At 39.7% G+C, this 21293-nt stretch overlaps 1 protein-coding gene across 1 annotated transcript in view; it reads left to right on the top strand.

Annotated features, from left to right (window-relative positions):
* Positions 1 to 21293, top strand: part of LOC137667920 (ALK tyrosine kinase receptor-like) — a 61684-nt gene that overhangs the window by 10560 nt on the left and 29831 nt on the right. Inside the window, exon 2 of the mRNA XM_068409536.1 lies at positions 17268 to 17399. Coding sequence (XP_068265637.1) covers positions 17268 to 17399 — 132 coding nt within the window. The remainder of the gene's footprint in view (positions 1 to 17267; positions 17400 to 21293) is intronic.

Below are 21293 nucleotides of genomic sequence, written 5' to 3'. Positions count from 1 at the left end.
GTAGTCTTCATCTTATTTGTTGATTTGTAGAATGTGGGCTAATTTATGACTTCATGTAGCTCCCCTTAAATTATTATAAATGTGCTTCTACTTGCTGCTTCTGTTACTAGCAGTACCAGACATCAGCAGTGTCTGTAAAGCATTGCAGTTGTCTTTCTCAAGTATAATAGCAGTCAGAGCATTTTCTGGTTCATATTATTTTTGACTTTTCAAGTAAACAGTGCATTCCTTTCCTGGACAATTAAGGTAATTGCTGAAGTGAAATTGAAGCATCAATACCGGGCAGGATGCCATCAAATGGAAGTCAGTCGTGCAAAATTGCTCTTCCTACACTGCAAGTCCACGGTGATACTGTTCTGTAGATACTACAGGGGAGTTTATTACTGTTCCCATTTATTCATATTGCTATACCATCCAAGAGCACTACTCACACAGGAATCTGGTCTGTGCTGTGCACTGAGTACTAGCAATGGACAAAGAAATTAAATCATTAATTCCTTAGCACAAAGGCAGGCAACAATAGATGAGTAAAGATGACAAAAGCCCTTTGGCCAGGCCACAAGAGTGAGCATTAGAATAGTTGACACCTGGGATGGAATTAGTTGGGAGGAAAAGGAAACAATTTTAAATAGCCCTTTCATCAATCTTAGAAATGAGAGAGAAGTAGTGAGTGAACAGAATCAGGCCATTTGTGGCAGCAACAATAACCAACAGTTTATGGATATATCTCTAACAAGTTTAAGTCGAGGGATTTGACTGATGAAATAGTAAAGAGTAGGCTTGCTGTAAGCTTTGAGTTTTTAGTTGATGCTAGGCATTGTCTAAAATGTGACCATGCTGGTATAATTGAGTGCTGTCTCTGGGGTTTCCTCTCTGGAAAATTGCACTCATTCAGAAAGTTGCTTGGGCAGAGAGCTTGGTCATGGCAGAGCTTTGCTGTTTGCCTAAGGAATCTTGCTGTACTTGTGCAGGTTTTGCCAAGTGCCAAGTGTTCATAAAGAGTGTATAGGAATGGCATTAGGTGAAATGAAGACAATTTATTTTCCAGTTTACAAAGCCAAACAATGGACTTGTCACTTTCTCCTTATTTCTTTGTCTCAATATTGTATAGGAGATTTCTTTTTTAACACATCTAGATTCTGCTGATGCTGACTGCTTTTTTTAGCACTTGAACAAAGACTAGAAAATATTTTCAGTGGATAGGAGACAAAAAAATCCTCTCATGAACTTCAACTTGCAAAGCTAATTCCCAAGCAGTTCAGCACAATTCTCAGTCTAGACTTCAACTGAACTGTCAGGGAATAAAATCTGTATAATAAACTAGTCATCTAATTCACAACATCATGAGATTCAATCTCCTAGGCAAGATTTAGTTCAGACATTCAGATGCTTTGTTGTATGAAGTTAGACAAGGTGGTATTCATCTTTTGTGACTTCAGCTATCTGAAAGTTAGGCATCATGTCAAAGCTAGTCTTTAGGGTCCCTCTGTAGTCAACAGAGAGAAAAAAGAGGCACTTCAGAGAGCAATTCATTCCACCTTTAACATCATAGCATCATCAGAGTGTCAGAAAGGGGACAATGCTTTGCTTGAAGAATTGTAGCCTGGAATTTCTAACAGAACTATCCTTTTAAAGCCAGTGGGTGCTTTAATACCTGTAATCTATAAAGTCTGCCTACCAATTCCTCACTTCGAATGAATAGTGTCAGGCAAGGAATCTTTAACAAATGGATCCTCTATTGAACATCCTCAACACTCACTGATTAGCATGCTAGATAAATCATTTTATAGTAATTATTTTGCAGGAGTTTATTCAGAGTCTGTTAGAATAAACCCTGAAAAAAATTAAATGGCTGTTGAGTGCAAGATTAATAGTGCTATCCAGGAATACTTTACAATACCAGTATTACCAATACAAGCTTCATCCGTGCATCTTTGACAGAATGCTTCCGGTCAGACCTAGAAGCCTCTCTGAACTAAAAACAAAACCACCAGCTGTTCTGTGAAACCTGTATAAGTTATACACCAGAAATCAGCCCTGGGTTTTTACCCTCTGTAGATGTTTTATGAGTGGGTCTCAAAAAGAAGGTATATTTCTAAAAAAAACGGTCTTTTCACATAGGAGAACATTCGGATACAGAAGTGGATTGTCAAAACTAAAGTGGTTGTTGGTAGAAGCAGAGCTACAGCAAAGAGCCTTCTAATGGAGCCCTGTAGATCATATTGCTTCTCTGTATCCTCACAAAATCACTTACATGTAAAAGCTTTGATTTTTTTGTTGACCACATTCCTTTATGGGAGACCTCAATGAAGGCTTTTTTGAAAAATCTACTTAAATTGAGTTGCATTTGGATATTGGATCCCATGCTTCTTTCCAAAGAGTGGTAATAGAAGATCCACATTATTTTTTCAGTTACTTCCTTACCAGTATGTGCAATTCCCTCTCTTGCATTATCTTGGTTATTTTTATTACCCTTGTGAATGACTCTGTCACTTCTGTTTCTGCAGAAGCAGTAACTCAATCCCTTAATAAAGCCTTAAACAACTTTGCTTCTAAATGAGGTTAAGATTTATATTATATGCAGCATTTGCCTTGAACCTTAATTCATCCTACTTCTGCATGGATATCTGGTTACATTCAGGAGTTAGTCATTTCAAATCCAGTTCCTGGAGATCATTGAGTTCTACTCTAAATTTCAACTGACAAGACACCTTAGGCATGATATACCATTAAGAGTCATGTCAGGGAATTTCTGTTCCTTTATGTTAGTGTAATCAATGTTTCTTCTTTATCAGGAAAATTTAAAACAAAATGGTTTTTTTTTCTGAACAGAAAATTGTAGCAATTTTGGGTTGTTTGTTTTTTTTGTATATGTGTATCATGTTTTATAATTTTAAATACTCTTCTGCAAAGAAGCTGCTATGATTTCCTGTACATAAACACACCCTTTTATCTCCAGCTTTGATTTAAAGAAAGGTCACTCTTGTGCAATTCTAAATTGAGGCAGAATTTCCTGTCAACTTGAGCATACTTGCAGTTGGTTTTTTTCCTTTTCCATTCTCCTTGTTTTAGAAGCTGAGTATCTCAGATCAAGATCAAGCTATATATACAAGTTTTCCCAAAGCTGCAAAGGTAACGGGAGTTAGCAGTCTGATGTTCCACAGTATGCCCTCTTTAAAAAAGGGAAAGGGAAGTACTCCCTCTTCCATAAATTGCTTTGCATGAAATAGTAAGAATACTATCATGTCTCAGAATTATCTCACATATTAGAATGGTGTTTTTTAAAAGTGACTAGAGCCCACGCGCTGAGTTGCTCGTCTACCTTGTAGCACCACTGTATTGTGGCTTTGCTCCTTTAGTCTTTAAGCAGGTCACAAGAATCTGTAAGCTGTTTTAATGCAGCCCAGAGAGCAGCTGCTATTTGAAAATGAGACAAGTTCACATAAAATCCTTGGGTAGGTAAGAACTGTTGTTCTGGGCTCACCTGTCTGACTTTGCCTGGAATAAATTAGGGAGTACTTGCATATGCTGCTTCATCAGCATATCAGAAGGGAAAAGTGGTCCTGAACAGATGGAGGCAATATCCTCTCCTGCCAATGCAGCTGGAGGATGATGTCTGCCTGCAACCAAAGGGACTTACCTGTACCACAGCCACAAATAACTCCAGGATCTCGTTACAGTACAGTTTAACTCATCAGCGTTGACAACCGTTAGCTGAAGTATTGTTGCTAAGGCTAGAGTCTCACATTGCCTGGGATTTGTGAAGGGGAGTACCTTCACCTTGTGAATTTGTGACTGTATAGTTGAAAGTACTTGGGGTGTGTTGATCAGGATTTCCAAATTGGCTCTTACGCTGTGACCTTGGACAAGCTTCTTCACTTCTTCAAACTACCATCTCGCTGCCCATAACAGAACAAAATAACACTTTGTGGGGGATATGTGGCCTTGCTATTGTTTAGAACTAGCACTATGTGAACATATTTTTGTTTGCACAGGAAAGGAACCCCTCATTTTTAAGAGCCATCTAAAATAAAAATGTCCTCTGCAGAAGAAAAATGTTTGCTCAACATTAAACTAAAAGATTTTACTTGACCTGAAATAAAATATTGGTTAGCTCCAGGAAACTTGTTCAAAATTTGTTTCATTTCAGATACTTCATCCTTCCGTTATGCCTTTTAACATAGTTTCAAATTAAAAAAAACCCTAAAGTCTGAGGAAAAGGTATTAAAATTTACAGGTTTTTTCTTTTTTTTTTTTTTTTTGTCAAAACACTTACTTACTAAGTTTGACCAGAATTTTGAACAGGTTTGTGCAACTATAGTTGCATTTGTAACAAACTTAGAATAAAAATGGAGATGCTGCTTATCCTTGTGTAACACATGGAGGCTCTCAAGTGAAAGGCTCTACTGAGTGTATCACTAAATGCTAATCACAAGCATGGAGGATAACACAATCACTTGAGTCATTACCACATGCTAATGCAGCATCTGTCTGAGGAAACCCTGGGTCATTTCAGCTTGGTCCTATCCCCTGAAATCTACTCACTCAGTCACTGCACCAAAGAGACAACTTTTTACCATGTTAGCACTGACAGGACTTTCTCTTAATTCGGCATGTTTTAATAAACATGTAAATATTAGCAAAACACAGATTTAACTGTGGGAACCTCATATGTGGAGAGTAGTGAAAAACCACCATTGATGCCTGCACAGTTTCACGTGAGCACTATGAATCTATTACACTGCTATTGCTTTCTCAGTGAGAAGCAGTATGGAAAATAGTTAATGTAAACTCAGCATTAAAAATTTCACTGACAATTAAGGTGACAGATTAAACTGATCTACACGCAATCTGCAAGCTGATTTGGCATTCACTGATTAATGCAGTAAATGAGATACTAACAAAACTCACATGCAATGTTATAAATCACTGACTTCACTCACCAATGTATATGTGGTGTCAAACAATTTTTGATGCTGTGTAAGTTATTACATTTTCTGTAGGTGAAGCACTGGCTATCTATTACAGTTTTAGGATGAGATTATGAACAGAGACTTTCAATTTCTGACCAAAATTACTTCCAGACTTTGTCACTGGAGTACTTGAGACTATTATAACTGCTCAGATTTCCAAAATTTAAGTGGAAATTGCTTTTCTTTTTAGTGGAAAATAGCAATAGAAAACTACCAGCACTAAGTCTGGACCCAAGCTTCTTTTTAGTGGACACGCATTTGAAGGTGGAGAGATGCTTTAGAAATGTGATTTATATCTCCAAAAAGGTGATTCAAGAAATGCCCATCTCCGAGTTCTGCTGATACTCAATGCAATACAGATCTGCTGCTTGAAGAAACTGCAGAAGGAAATGCCACAGAAGGGCCCTGAGATCTGTTATAAGTATTTGGCCCAACTACTGCAAACAGAGTCCCTCTCTTATGCTTTTCCACGGATGTTAGTCTCCATCAGATTCCTTATTTGATAGGCAGCATTTCTGAAGGTCGTTTGCTAGCAATCCAAGCCCCTGCACACACAAACGGAGTGCTGAAGTACTCTAAAAGTGGCACTGGGCTGCTGTGTTTTGGCTGTTTTGTTCTCAGTCCTTGGTTATTTAATTCTTTCTTCCCTTTGTTGGGTATTGGGAAAAGGATGCCAGGCTTTTTATTTCTGAGGATACAGTGGATGAGTTGGTAACTTAGTCATGATCTACCTGAAAGAGGCCTAGTGACTGCTGTGAGATACCTTTCACTTCTACTTTTTGTTAGCAGACACCAGCCAGGTTGTCCAGAGACCCTCTCAGCAGGATTGTTACTGGACTGAACAGGAGAGGGAGGTAAAATAGACGTAGGATGGGATGAGTTCTCGCAGCGCAGAGAAAACTTGAACTGCTACTCTCTGTGCTGAAACTGCTTCACACACAGGGGGCCAATAATTTGGGTTTGCCACCCTGTCTTTGCCAGCTTGTAGTTTGGTTAGCTGTCCTGCTGTTCTGCTGAAAACCTTTCAGACAATGCAGCGGCTGTTGCCCATAAAGACCTGGCTGCTGTGGACACAGAGGCTGCTGAGCTTTCTGATTGTCTTACTGCCTGTGGGACAGTGGATCATTGATTTTATCCATATTAGATGCTAGGGCAAGGCACTTCTATCATTTTTGTGATACCTCATTGACAGACTGTTTAAAATTATATTACTCACTAAAATGCAGTGGTAATTACCTGTGGGATGAGAAGGAAGGGCATAGTCAAAGTAGAGTTGAGAGCCTTTACTGTAACTACTGCTGCATAAGAGTCCTGCTGCTGTTTATCAAGGAATCCTGGAAAAGGAGGCAAGGCATTTTTCCTGGTATAAGTACAAATTCCAGGGCAGTTGGTTTTGTTGATAATATTTCACTAAACTTTCTGAATGTAGATTCCCCGATCACTATGTGTTACATTCCAGGCTTTGAGGTACTGCGGTGATGAGAATAGTTGGCTGGTGACACGCTGGTGAACTGTGTCTACCATCCCATAAAGTTAAATCCCTGAGAGGGCTGAAAGTGAGGTTTTATAACTACTCTCTTTGGAAAAAAAATATATAGCACGTATCTAACACCTTTGCACTCAATATAACTTAACTATACCATGGAGGGGACCATGGGCAGGTTAGGATGAATGGAAGTACAAGTACAGAACAACCTATGGATCAAAGTAAAAAACAGGAAGAGTCAGTGTTCCCTAAGATGGCTGACATCCCCAAGATGGCTGCTGCTCAGAGAGAAGGCTTGATGAAATCCATACAAAAATTAATGTTAATCATTATTTGGTCTTTTAAATTGATACTTCAAGACCAAGTGTAGACACATGTAAATGTAAAGTACCTTTTAGGTGTCCCCTATTCTCTTTCATTGCCAAAAGAAAGTTTGGTGGTTCTTTTTTATTATTCAGTGTGTTTGTGCAGTTTGTGGTGTCAATTGAGTCCTTTCCAGTACAGCTTGTTAACTGTAACCCTCTCCTAAATTGATGGGGTTTTTTTCAACATTTCCTTTTAAACCATGCCTCAACCCAGTAGATCTTTGGTGGAGAGTACTGAATTTCATTATTTTCTGAAATTACCTTATATTTCTCCTTTCTTAGTTCATCATATGCCTAATCGGTTTTGATTCCAAGCAGTCAGAATACTGTGCATGTATGGCTGGGTTGGGTTCTGTATGTCATTTCCATGTCCTCTGCTCCTCCTTCTGGACCTTCCGGTAATTATTCTTGAGTAGCGTATTATCCCTGTTTGCTACAAAACCAGACTAACCCCATTTACTTTGCAGTACCCCATTTACTTTAGCACCCCGTTTCATATTCTCTTGTTATTCCTTGTTTTGTACTCAAATGTTTCTGTTTGCTAGGTCTTGATGAAGAATGAGCAGTAAGCTGTGTGTCCTCCTACTCCACTATTTTGTGTAATGAATCATTTTGCAGTTATAAAAGAATTAGTTATAAAGGATTTGTCTGCCAGGAAGAGGTATATTTGCATTGTATAAATCGATTTATCTAGAGTCAACAAGGTGTTAACACTTTGCTGAAACCTACCCAGCTGGGAGCAGCATTTTACATAATAACAGCAGTAGCAAATTTGTGATAATTTAATACTATTGCTGACAATAGTTAAGGGATTAATTAATGGCCAACTGAATCAGTTATCAAAATGGGGGGAAGAGGGGTTGGAAGAACCTTGAAGGGGCACTTGCACTCAGCAGAAAGCCTATTGCCAAAGTGGATATAAAAGAACATTTTGGGTTGGTGTACATTGTATGGTGCCAAATTTGAAGATGAGAACTGTAAAAGAAATGCCTGTCAGTTCTGAGTAATTGTGTAAAATCTTCTGAGAGTTTGATTGCATGGTCTGCTCATTGAAGGGTAATGATCTTAAAGAAAACCTAGAGTCATAGAGGGAGACATAAGACATGTTTGTCTCCTTGATCTGTCTTTACACACAGCAACTGATTTATTAAGATCCCTATCACAGTATTAAAAATTTTTAAAAGCCATTTTAATATTATTTAACGTTTGTCTAGCTATTTTACTGTGGCTAGCAACCCACAGACATCTCATCCTCAGGGCATGGTAATTGTGAGTAATGATATTGGTCAACTCTTACAGTTCTCTCTGCACCTCAGTATATGTTTGGGAAAGAGATCTTGCATGGAAAGCATTAACTACAGTGTCTTTTAGCACGCCACAAGACAGTAGAGAGACTGCATGAAACCCGGGTGGTCATCTTGGAATTGTAATATCATCCCTTCTTGTGTTTTCCCCCTAATATCTTCAGTACATACCTTGGCTTACACAGAGCTAATCACTGTGTCTGGTTTTTTTTCTGTAATCATTTCCAATTTGTAAGTCTTCCACATGTTCAAGGGTTAGCAGAGATCCCTCCGGCAGAGACACGGGCTCTAGAAAGGAGTCTTTCTCCAGGCTTTTTTTTGATGTTGAGGGCCATTGGCCTTCAGCAGCTTTGCTCCTGGGATAATTTCATTCAAGTGTAGCAAGGCCTTGAAGCACAGCCTGATACACAAGAGCAAAGAACATCTATGTCCCTTCGGACTGGCTTCAAAGCACTGAGATGCAGGCAATCTTCAGTGCATTCAGCTGGAAGACTCACCAGTGAGTCATAGCATCCACCAACATACTAATGTTCAGGGGTGTGTGGAGGTAGGGTAACACTGCAGTGTTTCCTTTTGCTTCCCTAGAACTGAAAGCTGGATAGCCTCCATCCGTGTTCAGTCTCTCCCAGTGGCAAACTTGTTATGTGTCACCTGGTACTATTGCTCTCCCTCGCAGCAAGTGCTCCTGTGCAATTTCACTTTGCTTACACTTCAAGTTTTTGAGGTATTGTTGCTCAGTTTTCAAACAAAGTGGAAATTAGCTCCTTGGCAACAATTTGTTTCACTTACACAACTGCACAGTTTTGCAGAGGTTGGCAAAGTGGAGAGGGGCATGACATGAGACTTTCTTCCCCAGCAAGCTTCTGCTGCTACCTGGAACAACTATTGCTCTTCCACTGTGGGGCTGCTGCTTTGCACAGTAAATCATTTGGCCGTGATGCAAGGATGCATCACTGCACCCTGCTGAAAGGGACCACATATGCATGCTTCTCATTGTGCTGATTTGTGATATTATACCTATCTCCCCCAGCAACTGATCTGCAGTAAGGCCATAAACCTTAATTTAATACTGCTGACAGCTAAAGGAGAGATACTGCTTTAAACAGTTATAGAAGCAGAATTGCATTTTAGAAATGAAAAATATGATTCCTATCTAAAATGATGTTTGAATACAATTAAGTGTCATACCTCCATTTGTGTTTTTCATGACAGGGCATACAAATGTTCCTCTGTTGACTGGTTTGGCAGCGCTGAAAGACCGTGACTGAGAGATTACTGAGATGCTACTACTGCAGGGTTCAGAGAGAGGTTATATCTGACCTGCGTGGAATCGGCTCTTGATGAGCCAAGCAATCTTCTCCCATCGCTCCTTTCTGTGGCTTTTTTCTTAGATCTGGGCAGCTTCAGTCCAGCTGGTAGAGGTTGGAACAGGAGTCAGTGAGTTAGTCTGGTTTGGGCAATTTACAGTCTCATTTCATTATTTGAAATTGGTTGGTGTGTGCCTTAGTTTCTTCACCTTTAAAATGTTAATGATGTTTTTCTTGATGTGGTGTTTTTAAGAATGGGAAAAAAATCCACTATGTGCAATGGCAGTGTTGGTTGTGCTTGGAATTGGGGAGCCTGAACAGGCAAAGATAAAATTTACTAGAGTAATTGAAAGTGGATTTGAACCCAGCCTTCTAGGAAGCAAAATGTGAAAAATTATATGTATTTCCTATCTTAATCAACTCTTAAGGTTTACCAATAAAAGAGGCACACAGGAAGTTCAGAAACACTGTTTTCATGTTCTGTGTCCAGTAGCCTTGTTTTATTTCATATTCATTTCCATGTCTGATGTTGAGAGTGGACCCGTGTTAATTCTGCTCCTGTTGCCTATAAATAAGCTTAGAGATCTTAACCACCTCATGATTTTGTCAGCGTCCACCGCATGCAGCAAGCAGCATTCATCTTCCAGTGAGCTAGCGATCAGTCTGGCCGGCGTTTCCCGTGGGTAAGGTTGCTGGCTGATAAGAGCTGGTCTCCAAGCCCATTCAGACCCAAAGAGGTCTGATGGGAATAGCAGAGCTAATAATAAAAGTCAGACCTTTTTATTTTCCTTCTCGAAGGTTTGTATTTTGAAAAATGCACAGAAAATCACAGAAAGGACTGTTTTGGTATTTTTTCAACCAGTTGCTTATGTTACAAATATACTAATGCTTTTAGGAGAGGTATGAAAGCTGGGAGGTTGTGTTCGTATGTTTCATGGTTTTTGTTTGGGTTTGTTTTTTTTTTTTTAATTTCATGAAGATGCAGTGGTACCTGAGAGAAAAGGGAATGAAATAGCAAATGTGGTCTGGTATTGAAACAAGGGCAACAAAAAGCAACTGAAAGAAATAAGACTTCAGATTTTAAAAGAATTACTGTATTCCATTGCGTTGTTGTAAGTCAAGACATTCGTATTTAGGGATGTAAATTTTAAAGATGTGCTGTACTAGATGTAATTTTTTAAAAAAAGACCAATGACCATGGAAACACAGTGTTTAATAGGTATTTGGGAATAAGTGTTGATTTTCTGTTTCTTTTTGCCCCTTTTGATTTTGTAGATACCCCATAATATGTAGGTACCAATGCACGCTGGAAAATACACTTCCTTTATAAAATTCGCTGCTGCTGCTGCTTAATTGCTTGCTATTAATTTTTGGGTGTGCTGTTGGAGCTGCTTACTGATCAGTAAGCAAATCACAGGAAAAATATATATGTTACAATGAGCCCTAACAAAAACAAAAAAGCAGCTAAATTTTGTGCAAGATTAATAGGGAAAAACATTATCATGTCATTTATTGCGCTCAGCAATTATTTGCTGTCTCAGGAGCTATGAAAATAAATATTAGAGCCTCAGTCAACTTCCCTAATTGAAAAATAAGAAAATGTGAAATATAGCTAACTTTCTTATTCCACATTATTTCATTATAGTTTTAAGGAAACTAGTTGTTGCTGTAAATTCAGGAAAGCTACATCCCACCAACGTTAATGTTGGGAAGTCATTCTGTCAAAAGGTAGGAAAAGTAACTAGACCTGGTCAAAAGCATTTCCAAGAGAACACAGAGGGCCTGGCTAGTCTGAATGCTGTATGGCTCTGTAGAAGGTTCATGCTACTGAAATGTGGCAGTGAGCAGTACCTGCTCCTCCGGTGTGCTACGAAGCTTTCTTCAGTGTAGGCAATCATACTGGCATTAGGCAAGACTGAAGGGACAGACATTTTAAAATTTGTATACTAAGCATAACATCCCTACTTTGAAACAGCAGCAGCAGAGAGGGAGAGCACGTTAGAACTGAGCTGGATGAATGATTGACATGACTGAGTTCCAAAATAGTAAGTTTCCACTTGAGTTTCCCACCCAACATTTTATCTTTGTTTGGATTAAAATGTTTTCAAATCTCTTGGGTTTATAACAATATTTAGTTATGTGTTGAAACCTCTTAAGTCACTATTTCCAACCCAGAATTGTTTTCAAACTTTTGTTCTGTGAGATATTTTGACATTTTTATTTTATGGTTAGATATATTTTGAATGTTGACATTTTCTGTGAAATGAAAATTCTGTTTCTACATGACTAATGAGCAAGATTTCTCACTTTAGAGTAGCTCACTGTGGGAGTGCTGCACCCTTAGCATGCAGGGCAGGGGGTGCTCCCTCAGTGGGAGGTTATTTACTATCCTCTGTCCTGCCTTCATCAGATGTATGACCCTGTTCATTTTATACCATGAATTATTCAAACTGCACTGTGAAGACAGAGTAAATAATTTCCTTCAGGTTTTTTCATGGCTCTGTTATCATAACATCTTAGTTCCTTACCAATGTTAATGAAATGAACATCATAGAGATCTTGTGATGTATTTATTCCCATTTTATGTATAGGAAGTGAAATAAGAAGATTAAAGAAAATTTATGTAACTGGAAAAACGGGCAAGCTTTCAGGCATATACAAACATGGGCTGCTTTTTCTGCCTGTATCAGGCAGTCTAATAAAAAGAGATCACCTCCTCCTACAAATGTGGCTTCACTTGCATCCTTAGGCAATGGCAGCAACAGTAATGATGCTGCTACAAAGATTAAAGCCAGAAATTATGAAGTGTTGACTAATTTTGGCTGCCTGGTGTGAGAAACCTGGAGTCCAATCTTTTTTCAAAGCATTTTTTGAGGACATTGCGTTTTCCAAGTATCTCTCTCACTGGTCTCATTTGCAGCTGTGACCACTTGGCTTCTCTGCAGATCTGAATACAGGTGGGTGGCTGAAAAATGAGGGCAGTGTAGCTCGCTGTGAAAGTTTTGATTTATGCGATCTACCCTATATCATGTTGGAGTTCAATGGCCATTTGCCAAGGATGGCTTCAGTTCCCTTAAACATGAATTCATCTTTCTCTTCTTTCACTTTCCTACCTCCTTTATTTCATACCTTCGAACTTCTCTAATGGTAGAAGCAGGGGTATTAATGACTCATATCAATAGCAAATTTACTTTGTCCTGGAATATGGCTATCTTCAGCACCAAGTTGAGCCATCAGCCTTCAAATGTCTGCATTGCTATAACACTGGATGGTTGGAGATGAAGAGTGAGGCAATGAAGTGCCCATCAGAAATGGCGAGTCATAGAAAATCAATAATCAGAAACTCCTCAGAAGTCTCACTGTCCTTTTATAGCTAGACATCACCTTTTCCTTGTTTCACACAACCTTTAAATCCCCCAAATCCTCTTTTTTAAATATGTCTGAGTCAAGGTCTGGAATTCAAACCAAAGGAGGAACAGATGAAATTGAGAAGTTAATGAAAAATTCTTGTGACAAATAAGCATTGTCAGTGAGGTTGCACAATCCATGATTTTTAGTGGCATTTAGTAGAGGAACGTTAGACTGCAGCACTAGCCCGTTAGAAAATGTTATTTAAGAGGTGTAATTACATAATAGGAAAGTTTCTCATTTTGGAGTGGTAGCACATACGGTGAGATAAGCATGGTGGAGTTCCATGGGTATTTCTTACTACATACATGCATTTAAAAATCTATGGTTTTTATTGAGTGTGTATAGAGGGCCTTGCCATGAGAACCATTGGAGTCAATTCAGCTGTGTCCAGCCTGGCTCCTCAGGGATAGCCCAGAGAGCAGCTGGTTTTTGGTAAAACATGCACGAGGGTGCACATTCATCCCATGTCTTTGCAATTTCTGTTCATCTTTTTTTGCAGAGTAGAAATGACAGGGATTTTTAACTACCAAGTACTTTCCTACTAAACACTCTTGTTTTAATGTGTGCTGGGTGGGAGGGCTTTACCTACCTGTTGGTCCCAAAAGCTTTCGGTAGCATTAAAAATTATGGCCTGAGAAGTTGAATTTAGCACATGAAGGTATAGTTATGTCCAGCTTGATTAATCCTGCATGCTAATTAGCAGCGTAGCCAGTTTTCAAGATAAGGGATATCTTTGGAAAAGCCTGTGAGAATTTCAGTCTTCCCTCCCACTTGGCCAGCTGTGGTGGCAGTAAGGGGAAGGTTCCCATTTTGCACTGATCAAACATCACAATCTTTCTGGCCACGTTACTCAAACAGATACGCCAGAACTTGCCAGCGCACTTTGATTTCTCTGCTGATCAAGGGAGGGGGGAGGAAAGAGGAGGCAACCTAAGTTGGAGAAAATCTGCTGAGGAGTGAAATGCATCCCCTTTGGCCCCACAGTTTGAGCAGTAAGTTGCTTATCCTGTGTTAGGCTAAGCCACATAGTTTTCCCCTTTCATGCTGATCTGCTACGTGGAAACTTAAGTCCAAAAGCATGGGCAGTCAAGAGCCCAGGCTGTCATTTGTGTCCAGGGTCTGGTTTGAATACTGCCAAGGCTGGACTGTGTTCAGAAGCAGGACCTGTGAGTTACGAAGTCAGCATTTGTTCCCCCAGGAGTTGTTTGTTTCTCCTTTCAATTTAGAACCTGAAATGCTATTTGTTTAATGTTGCTGTTTAAATAATGATTTATAAGACTCCAAGCCAGCCGTGGTACAGCTTAATGACTGCTATAATTTATGGATGCCACTGGCTACATAAACACTGCTGTAAATATAAAGGATGTCTCCCACAAATTTTACTTTGATACTTATTTGATACCATTCATTTTCCTTTCCTTACACATCTTCTGTGTGTGAGTTGAGGCCACTTGACTCAGTGATCCAGGTCATTCTGGCTCACCTTGCTAGGAGTGATTTGGGCTGGGAAATTAAAAAATCAAATGTCTATTTTTGTTACAAAATATTTTAATTAAAAATAGTTTCCTTGAGCTTGGATACAAACATCTGCATCAAGTGGCCCATTAAAAGGGTCATTTGTATTTGGGCTTTTTTTGGTTATCTATTTGTTTTACTAGTTAATCATCTCCTTTACCCAATTCATTTTGTCTTTGTGCACACAGTAAGCAAGCAAACAGGAGACAGGAATAAATCATGCACTGTCAGAGAGCCCAGCCATTCCCCGGGCTGCAGCTTTGCTATTTGTGTTCTCTAACCTATACAAAGAGCACGTATATACGTGTCTAATGCAAATCTGAGCTAATTCAAGCCCTGTCTCCACAGAGATGAATGAGCATGCAAAGCTGCTGCTTTGTTTTGGAGGAAAAGCTCCTGGAATTGCTTGATGTCTAGTTGCAACTGGCGGCTTTTAAAAACCACGGTCAGTTGACTTCATAAGATTTGTACTCCTGGGCTGCAACAAAGACACCTGGGAAGACAGTAGGTGCTCTTGAATGCCTTGGTTCCATTACAATTAGTGTTAATGCAGTCATGTGCTTGGAAAACTGAGTGCCTTTACAAAGTTAAAATGGACTGAGTAAACAGAAAAATGCCATTGCCTCCAATAAGCCCTCCTCTGAATCTCTGCATGTTGTATCCCAGCAGCTGCTGGGATAAAGCACGGACATTGCTGAAAAGATTGCAGATAAACTGAGTGGGACATGAGAGCTGGTAATAAGCATGGGTGTTTCTTCAAAACCATCTGTAGGGTAATTCAGAGAGACAAAAGTACTTCTGAATTTGAGTAGGACTTCAACACTTCTAAGAGTGTCATGATGTTACTAACCATAAGGAAGCACTGTGGGCCTTGTCTCTTAACTTTTCTTTAGGGTGGTACTTCCAGCAACACGGTGCCATATAGGTTCATTGCATACCCTTAGGAGAAGGGATCACCTACTGAGTTACCAGAGTCACTTCTTAGACTTTTCTAGCATCCATCTGCACACTAACCTGAGTCTGCTGTGACTGGCTTGTGGCATGTAAAGAGCTTTGCTTCTGACATAGGGAAGGCTCTCAGCTGTGTCTCTAAGAGCACATTTTTGCAAGGAGCACGGCAAGGCTGAGGAGGATATCTTCTCATTGTCTTAAACCCTTACCAAGGGACCTGCAGAAATTGTCAGCAACCGACTGAGTTACTTGATCTGTTTTTTCTGCAAAGCTCTCCTCTGTAGCCAGCCTTGACCCTGACTGAAATACAAGGGCACTGTGCAGCCTGTATGCGGCAAGCCAGAATTGCTCTAAGGCAGTCAAAAAAACAGCTGACAATAACACAGAGCACCCTTTTCAGGAGCTGGGGTCCTTTATTAAAAAGGTTTGGCATGTATTCCCCCCACTCCTGAATTGATTTGCACCATAAAATAAGCTTGAAGAGAAATAGTGGTTGTTTTCCTACATGCTTCATTAATTTTTAGTTTTGGCAGGCAATATAAATAAAAGTATCAAGTGCACATCTAATTGAATCACCAGTGATTCCCAACTCCCTGTAGTACCAGAGAATATGATGTAGCTGTGCTGTTTAGCAAGCACAAATGAGTTAGGGAAACAATGGCTCACTCTGCCCGGAGGCTTTGGTTTAATCTTGAGCATTTACCCGTTTAATACGAGACAGGGCAGGAGTTGTTGCAGTGGGGAATTCACAGCACAGGCCTCTTCGTACTTCTAGGCTTGCCTTCTAGGAGTAGTGCACTGGAAGCACGTCTCTGCAGAGAGTCAGGAAGGTTTCGGTGAATTGCATCTACACCCAGATTTTTTGTGGAAGTGGCTCTTGCATTTCTCAAGCTTGTTCTCCTCCGTACATACTGACTGTAGGATGTTGCTGAACTAATTCCTGCCTCTTCAAGGTGGCTGATCTAGAGCATGTGTCTCTTAGGACAGGTCATTGTTTTTCTTTCTTCGTTGTTTTTCTTTTCTTTTTTTTTTTTTTTTAAGTATCTCACTTGGCTACAGTCAAAGACCTCAGGATGACAGAATTCCTACAGTAAGGAAAATTATACCCATCAGGCTGGATGATCTCTGACTTCTCAGCTGTCAAGGGAATCAAGTGCCTCCAGAAAAGGATGGTGCTAAGGGACAAGTACTCAAGATCATTTCTGAATGGATGATACTGGCCTCTAATTGTAATGTTCAGTGACCTCATTTCATAAGGGTTGGCTTCTTTCCACGTTGCTAGCTACCTTTTGCTGCTTAGCATAGGTAAAATGAATTAGTGATTTTTGTATCTTGGTAGATGTAGCCTGCTGTGGCCTCCCTGACTCAAGGGGAGGGGAGTACAGGATGCAGGAGCACGAGTAGGTATAGAGAGAAAGAAAAATACAAGCAGAGATCAGCCTGTTTTCTGTCTTGCAGAGACAATATGACAACGTGATACATCCAAGTGATAGGTAATACATGTTGACAGGAGAGTACGATGAAAGCTTTCCAAACCATGTAGCCATTCCTGAGCTAGACAGAGAGGATAGCGCTCCTCAGGACTGTCAGTCTAGCAGTAAATTCACATACAATTAAAAATCTATCATGCGTATTGTGTTGTTCTTGAGAAGTACCACAGAGCAGCCTGCAGGATTTCAACCCTCTTTTCAAGGGTCAGAGATGCTTTCCAAGTTAAAACACCAGAAATGCCTAGAGAACTGAAATTCTCTATTAGGTGGACCATTAGGTATTTGACAAGATTAAACAAGTCAAAATAATTACTTTATCAAGTAATTATTGGATTGAAGGGATTTCACAAGGTGTTCTCCCCTTTGACATTATCGCTTTCGGTGTTATCCAGGATTCTATGACCTGTTGGTTGAGAGGAAGGCAGTTCAGTAATCTGAAGTAGTTTTTGTTTTGTTTTTCTCTAGGATCTGCTTCTGGCTCAAAAATGGCTCTGGAGGGTTCCTTCAGCTGCTGGAATGGAACGGCGATCCGGCTGGGGCAGGCGTGTGACTTCATCAGGGACTGCACCGAGGGAGAAGATGAGGGAGATATGTGCAGTGAGTAAATCCAAACCCCCAGGCTGCATCCTCCTTTCCCAAAAGCGTTGTTTGTTTTGAATTTTAATGCCTGAGACTTTAGCACTAATAGACTAATTTGATACAATCAAAAGACCAGTATCCTCCGTAACACATGCAGTTTCTCTGGATGTCTGCCTGGAGCGAACCATTTGATATATTCCTGTACTTGCCTGTATTATTTCTGCAGCAGGTTCTTAAGATGCTCTTAGTGCTTCATCTCTTCCAAAGTCCTGATCAAAAATGCAAAGGAAGTATAGCCTGAATAGCTTTGCCTTACAGAATTCTGAAATGTGTAGTTTGTTAGAGCTTTTAATCAAAATGTAGCACAGCATGTGGCAGAAGAGAGAGGAAGGAGAAAACTTCTGAGATGAAAAATGAGTAGAGACAGTAGCTTGTCTTTGACCAGCTCCTGTCTCTTTGTAATTCCTCTTGTTTTCTATCCTCTCTTCAGCAGTCAGTAGTCTAATAAAATACAGCAGAAGAGAGATAGCAGCCTGAGTTTTCTGAAAACTTGCCGTGTCCAAATACTTTGTAATTGTACTGCATAACCTAGATACTTTAGGACCTTCCTTTAACTGTCTTGAAGATGCCTTGTCTCTTTTTCTATACCTCTACATGTTCTACCTGCAGCGTCTTCCCCTTTGCCAGTCTACAGATAGTTAGGAGTGGTGGATTGTCAGCTGTATGGTTATCCACAGGGCAAATATATCAAGAAAAATAATCATTGAGAGTTCATCATTTACCAATTTAAAGTGTATGTGTGACAGCTGATCTAGCTTATGGACTTTTGTTGACAGAGATGCATTGATTTGGTATGCAAAAAAATGTGTTCCCTGACCAGAATACCAGTCTTGGCAACAGCATTTGGAATAGAAGAGGCAATTATTCTCAGTTTATCTTTCATGTGCGACAGCTAGAGCAGAGGAGAATCTGGGTAAGGTAATTCAAATGAGCTGTGTTGATATAGGTGATGTCTAGACAAACAAACCTTTGCTGTTTCTAGCATAAACTTAACATGACTGACACACAACTACTAGCAAATGCCAGTTCTTTGCTGCTAACAAAGAAATAAAGTAACAGATTTTATTGGTGTGGAGAACAGCGGTTTGACCTGGGATCATCTAGCAAACTAGTTAAAAGCTTGAAATTATACACTTCTCCATCATGTTAGATGTTGTTACAGTTTGAAATTATATTAATTAATGACACACACTCAGTGAACATTAAATTCATTTTCATAAGAACAGTGTTATTACTGTGGGCTTGCAGCTCCTTAGAACCAATAATACTTCATGTTATTATTGAAAACTTTTTGCCTAAGAGCTCTAAAACAGAGCTTAAAACCTCATAATGGTTTTTCTATTGTGTTCTACACTTTCATTAAAAAACCCTGGTAAATTACGATAATCAGTAGGTTGAATGCATTTTCATTTTATTGAAAGTAGAGAGACATTTGCCATCAACTATATCTCCAGGTACACTGTTGTGTCTTTCTGCTATAAATGGCTCTGCCTTGTGAGGATAATCCTGTCTATACCAGTGGGAACAGCAGAGCTCACAAGGTGGAGTTGTACCAATCATGGATGCAAACTAAACGCCACCATAGGATGGGGCAGGCCTGGAGGAACGTGCTTACCTGTTATTTTCAACATTGGGTGCGCCTGTGGCTGGTGTCTTGTCCATAGTCACATATCAGGAGGCTGGCTCTGCTTTTGCTGCTAGCTGCCACCCTTTATCCCATCGTGAGCCACCTGGTAAAGTGACCAATCCCTCTCTCACATACGCTATCCACAGGGGTTGGTTCGGTTGCCTTTTCCCCTTCCATGCATCTGTAGCTATTTGCGTAAAGCAGTATAGCACTTACAGTTGTGTCAGCAAAGAATGTTCCGAGAATGTAAATGAGAAAATGTAAAAAGCAGAACACATTTAACCACCTGTTTAACAGAGCGTCACTCCCTAGCTTGAGGAGAAGACCACACGGCTTGTTTTCAACCACAGGTACTGGGAATGAGAGTTCTTACTCCCAGCCAAAAGGTCTGAAAAGCACCATCTTCCACTCAAGCAACAAAACGAGACTGGCTTGCCTTAGCAACAGCTCGAGTTGTGGGTATGTCTGCTTATCCACTTACAAGTCTGCTCAGTTCTATAGCTGATTTCTCTGCTTTTGCCTCTTTACTGTGTTGAATATTGTTGGCATAAGACTTCTTACACAAAACAGAGAAATGATCTGATGTTTTAGATGTCAGTTACATCTGCATGGCAGCCCAACACAAAACATATGTCATCTTTCAGCATTTCAGTTGTCATTTTGCTCCTAAGCAACACGATGTTTTCATCAGCCTTTTGCATGTGTGGCAAAAAGTGATTCATATATATAAAGCAGAGAAAGGGCTTTCCCAAATGCTGCTGCGTACACAAAAGAGCTGTCAGAAAAAGATGTAGCCATGCTCAAAACTGAGGGGAGAGCTTTTAAAATTGCCATTAACCAAAAACTTCTATCTTTGAGCTTCAAGATGTTGGTGGTTTTTCCCTTTCACAGTCTTTCAGCTGTGCAGGTACTGACATTATTTTTCTTTCTTTTTTCTTCCTATTCATTTGATTTTTGTTCCTTTCTTAGCTGAAAAAAAAATCTCCCTAATGCCAGCTGTTTGTTACCATCTCTTTACTTATTAACGGCCAGTGAAACGTCACGGTGCTTGTCCTGCATGCAACCAATTAGTCTGTGTAGAGGGTGTAAAATCAGAGAGGGATGACCCCTAGAGAAAAGCATGTTGCTGTTTGAGTCATAATCAAATATTCTTGCAGGAGCAAAAGACAGCTTCAAAGAGGCAGATGTGGAATTAGATGCCGAACTGTGTTGATTTGGGATCAGACATACAAATTTAACAGACTGATGGAAGTGGAAATTACTTTGCAGAAGCATACTTTGCAGACACACATTAAGACTTCAGATAGTGGTGGTCTTATGTCTTTGCTAGTAAATTCATGCTTTTATGGATTATTACGGCAAAAAAATAACATACTTTCTCTTATTGTAGTAGAGACTCATACATGTAATATAGCTGGTATGGTACAAGACAGAGATGAAAACTCAAATTATTTACTAATACAGATTGGCAGAACTCTGCTTTACAGAAAGGGAGAATTTGTTTCAGTAGTTTGCTACTCTTTTTACTTAACAATATCTTGGATTTTGGTTCAGTAATCTTTTGTTATAGGGCAGCAAGTCTGGGAAAAATAAAAGTTTTACTGAAAAGAAGTGCATATACTTTTGACTAGTCCAAAATTATTTTACCTTGTGTCTCAAATTCACCAAAAAAAATTCAGCCTGGGAAAATACGGGCTAATCAGTCAAAGCATGCTAGGAAAGTAATGGATATATTTAAAAAAAAAATAAAATAATTGAGCTGATGATAGTATATTTATTACCTAGAGACCCAGAACTTAGAGGATTCACCCAGGATATGACAAACCCAGGACTGATTCTTTCTTCTGCCTAAGTGAATTTGAACCCGTATTTCCCATTTCACAGAGAGTTTCCAAGACTGTGGTCTGGAGTTCTGGTCTAGTTCAGAAGAAAAAGGGTTACTCAGGTCTCCTGAGGTTGCTCTTCCACATTGTATAAATTTTACCTGGAATAGAGATTGAAACTAATGTCCTCCATCTTTCAAATAAATCTCATAACCACTGGGTTATAGGGTAATTTTCACTCTTTGCCTCATTGAATATTTAAAGATGTTAAACACGTTGCCAGGTGAGATAAGGAAGACTAGCAGCTGATTCATGAAAGGAGTGACTCAGGCTATGCTATGTGGTTGGAGGAGTGCGAATATCTGTCAAAAGACCAGATGGCAGCTAGAATAGGAACCTATA

The sequence above is a fragment of the Nyctibius grandis genome, chromosome 1 (genome assembly GCF_013368605.1).
Source record: "Nyctibius grandis isolate bNycGra1 chromosome 1, bNycGra1.pri, whole genome shotgun sequence".
Taxonomy (NCBI): Eukaryota; Metazoa; Chordata; class Aves; order Nyctibiiformes; family Nyctibiidae; genus Nyctibius; species Nyctibius grandis.
This window is presented reverse-complemented; position numbering and strand designations above follow the sequence as displayed.